Source organism: Xylaria bambusicola, assembly GCF_022495145.1.
Source record: "Xylaria bambusicola strain CBS 139988 unplaced genomic scaffold F5B22scaffold_17, whole genome shotgun sequence".
Classification (NCBI taxonomy): domain Eukaryota; kingdom Fungi; phylum Ascomycota; class Sordariomycetes; order Xylariales; family Xylariaceae; genus Xylaria; species Xylaria bambusicola.
The window spans coordinates 2,928-6,717 of NW_025953570.1; the positions used below are offsets into that span (position 1 = coordinate 2,928).

At 39.4% G+C, this 3,790-nt stretch overlaps 1 protein-coding gene across 1 annotated transcript; it reads right to left on the reverse strand.

Annotated features, from left to right (window-relative positions):
• Positions 1 to 579: 579 nt before the first annotated feature.
• On the reverse strand, positions 580 to 2,750 carry F5B22DRAFT_603767 (uncharacterized protein). The gene is made up of 2 exons (XM_047974767.1): positions 1,705 to 2,750; positions 580 to 1,595 (listed from the first exon to the last, which is right to left on the reverse strand). The coding sequence occupies exons 1-2, from the start codon at positions 2,031 to 2,033 to the stop codon at positions 1,202 to 1,204; spliced, it is 723 nt and encodes a 240-aa protein (XP_047831328.1). The 5' UTR covers positions 2,034 to 2,750; the 3' UTR covers positions 580 to 1,201.
• Between the last annotated feature and the right edge of the window lie 1,040 nt (positions 2,751 to 3,790).

The following is a 3,790-nucleotide window of genomic DNA, read 5'->3' on the forward strand; positions in this document are numbered from 1 at the left end:
TTAAAACTTCCCTCTTTATATAATAATAGAATAAATATACGAAACTATAGCTGGGCAGTATTGTGACAGAATCGGGGTATCTCGACGTTGGAGCTTGGGCATGCCATTCTGGTCCCGTATACGTTGAATTCTTTCCCGGAAAGGTTGGCGAGACTCACCTGTGTAAATTCCTCGAGAGTTAGACTCAGGATACACTTTGTTTGATAGTGTGGCGGGAAAATTCGGAGAGATTGGGGCCGAAGGCATCGTGGAGAGCGTCAATGAATAAATCTAGAGATCTACTAGGAATTCTGTATGATTTTATAGGATATAAGATCTGAAGTTTATTATAGAAACGTAGAGTGAATTGATTGTGGGATGGAATTTGATGAGATCTTCAGTTGTAGCGTTTATTTATATCCAGCATCGTGAACAATTATTTGCATTGTGTAACTTAACCTTTTAGCAATGGCTTTTATAAGGCGATTCTTTGTTTTTTGTTATGGCATTGTATCTACTCTTCCGGGTAGTGAGTCTTTGTTGTTAGATGCGCCTTTTTAAGATAGCTGTGTCGTATCCCTGGCCTTGATAAGACTGGGTATTATAAAGGGAAGACAAGAGAAAAAACGTGCCTATATAGTTATGGGGGTTTGATTTACTAATAATAAACTATACAATTGGTAAGGAAATATTGCTGCTCACGTTTATCGCCACCGAAAGGTTGCAACTTTTGTATACCTGTTGGTCTATGATGTAACAAAATTTGACCTCCGGGTTCTAACATGTATCAACCTATTATGAGCGTCATCAACTAGTACAATGAGGCTCTCCTAAATTTGTAAATACACATACTCAAGGCGCCGTTTCGCCCTCCAAAGAGCCAGAGACTCGCACCAATATTGTGCCTTTGGATACTATACCTAAGCGTATTATAGATGCCTCTCTGGAAGTGAAATACTTTGCATTCAGTTGGCCTTCATACTGTGCCACAACTACTATACCCCAGTTGTCTTCGAGCTTAGAAAAAATAGACAAAGGCTGAGTACTTCTGCGGAGTCCACCACCTAACAGGATAGGCGTAACGAAGTAAACAGTCGCATACCAGAGGAAACAAACGATCCTTTAAGTATTCCGTTGACGATAGTCACGGTCATGATTCAGCGTTGACGAGAGTAGTGTTAAAGAGACGACATGATGGATGGTGGCAAGCAACTTAAAAATCTCACTCCCGCAGCCGTCCCGGTAGCCACTGTGTCAAAGACAATGCAAACAGGCAAGTATCGTCCTCCAGCTTTGTAACAATTTCGAACGTCCATGTTCCCGGTCTAACGAACATACTCGGAAGCTGGCAGTCGGCGAGAATATCATATCGACCGTCGTGAGCCATATAGTCCACGTAAGGGCCCCCAGTCTTACGGATCGAGATGTAGCCATTCTCTCCGAACGCTGTAGTGCGAAATGGTACTGTGTACGTGACAAGCTTCTCGGGGTTGCCATTGTCCAGGGCAGCAGAAATTGTAATGCTCAGTGTTGCGTTGGCACCATCATTGGCTGCCTGTAAAGGAGCTGCGAATTTCGGCATCCGGCCGCGGAGCAGAACGAAAAAGAACTGATCGCTAGTATTGTGTCAGCTGCATATTCTCACTGCCACGAATGCAAACAAGAGTAATTGGTTACCACAAGGTAACAAATCAGACTTGAGAGCAAAGTTCTCTAGTATCTTACAGAGGGATGGGCGACGGAGCGATCTCGAGGCTCTCGATCTGGAAGAGTTGGTCTTCGAGGGGCACTGGGCCATATGTAACATTATTGTGGCCCGGAACCTCGGATTTCTGCTCTACCTTGGGTATTGTTTCAATTTGAGCAAAATGCTTTTGGTGTTGGGCGATGGAGCTGGGAGGGCGAGCAGCAGTGAGCTGTATCGGAACGGTGCACAATAATGTAAGTAGATGCGTAAAGACTATCATGGTCAATATCATTTTGTCAATGTGATTCGAAAAGTAATGAAGTAAGAGGTCAAAACAGGCGCATGTCGCAGATGATACATGACGCATATCAGTATCCCTATTGCTTCAGGAGGATTCTAGGCACCAGCCGTAAGCGCAGCGGGCCAATGGCTGACTGTCGGCATGCAATTCCTTCGGCTGACATTGATCTCGCTGTAGGTCGATGGTATTTGAAACAGGCTCATGCATACTATAAAGTTGACTCCATTTTCGGTTTCCACACCTCTGGTCTTAGATACTTCCATACCAACTCGGCGTCCGCCGGCCTGCTGTAAACTTCCCATCGAAGCTGGTGCTTCAACTATGCTTGGGTTGATCTCAGTTTCAGGGATTTGGGGAATTTATCTCAAGAATGTTTCTCGATCGATAGTTTCATGGCTCTGCTCGCCATAAAATAAGCTGCTCTCAAGGCAGACCATCCCATAGCATCATGCCAGGTCCATGGGTTATTGAGTAATCTGGATGTTCGACCGTACGTGCGTGTAAGCAATTATTCTCCGGTTTTCTAGGCTTCAATCTAATTCTACTTTAGAACGATGATGTCCTGTCTAAATTGGGAACTTCAGCTTAGGTTAACTAAATGTAATCGAAGAGACTCTACAATGGTTGTGCTGATTCTTGACACTGTTCCTTTATCACATGTGTTGAGAAAAGAACAGGTAAAAGCTAAGGGCATAGTAGGAAGCATTAAATTAATAGAAACAGGTTTTGGCTTGAAGTTGATTTGCTTGATAATTCGATTAATAGTAAACTAGTTTAATGGCGGATTAATTAGCAATTGATAAAGGAATCTTTAAAAGCGCATAGAGGTACTTAAAAATATAAATGCTTTCTCTTTATTCTTACTTCTATATTTTTTTAATATCTATTCAATCTTTAAATGATCTTTCTGATTAATAATTTGCCTGATCTGCTCTAAGGTTAATGTTCAGTCTAAGGAACAAACCTTTAGTAGCGATTTTAAATCGACTAGTTAGTTAATTCTTTCTCACAGGCGGGTACCAAACAAATGAATGACACTTCTCACAACGAGAATAGCCATATAGCCGACATGGGGATTGCATAAGGGCTACGTTATTGCAACATATACAACACTTCCATAGCTATCATACGGCCAAGACTCCAAAACCAAAGATAACCAATACTACCCCTAAAGGAAAAGTAAGGCTATAAGTAATTAGATAAGGACAATCTGTTAACTATAAAAAGACTAACAGTTAAAGCATAAATGCCCAATAAATAAAGGGGAGTTATAAATTATATAAGGCTTAAATAAATATAAATAGCTAAAAAATCTCCTGCTTTAAAATAAAAAAAAAGAAAGATCAAGGCCCTAAAGATCCCTAATAGATTATTAATAAATATAATTAAGTTCTAAGCCCTCTATAAAAGCCCTTATTATAAATAATCTATTATCCCCCTTTAAAATATTCCAATATAGCTTAAACCTTTACCTAATGGATAAACTTTAATAAATTCCCCGTATATATAATATTATTTCAAGCTTAAGTCCCTATAAACATAGGATTACTTTAATAAAATACTTACCCTACCTTTATTAAATAAAAGGTATCTTAAAAAAAATCTATACCTTATATTTAATAACCTAAATATTATACGTTATAATCCTAATATTCCTATTTAAAGAGCAAAAAGTAACTGATAACCTTATTGACCTAAGGCCTTAAACTTCTTTAAAATTACAGATGTACCCTAACTATAGGATTCTAACTTTAATTCCTACTATTTTAATAAGGATAGCTTAAACTTTAACTCTTTAGGATCCCCTTTATTATACGAAAACT

What these genes read in the sequence shown, in the direction of transcription:
- F5B22DRAFT_603767 (XM_047974767.1), bottom strand. Translation starts at nt 2,033, where the DNA reads ATGCGTCATGTATCATCTGCGACATGCGCCTGTTTTGACCTCTTACTT. An exon ending in GCTCCGTCGCCCATCCCTCT is followed by an intron (nt 1,596 to 1,704) that starts GTAAGATACTAG and finishes ACACAATACTAG; the next exon opens with CGATCAGTTCTTTTTCGTTC.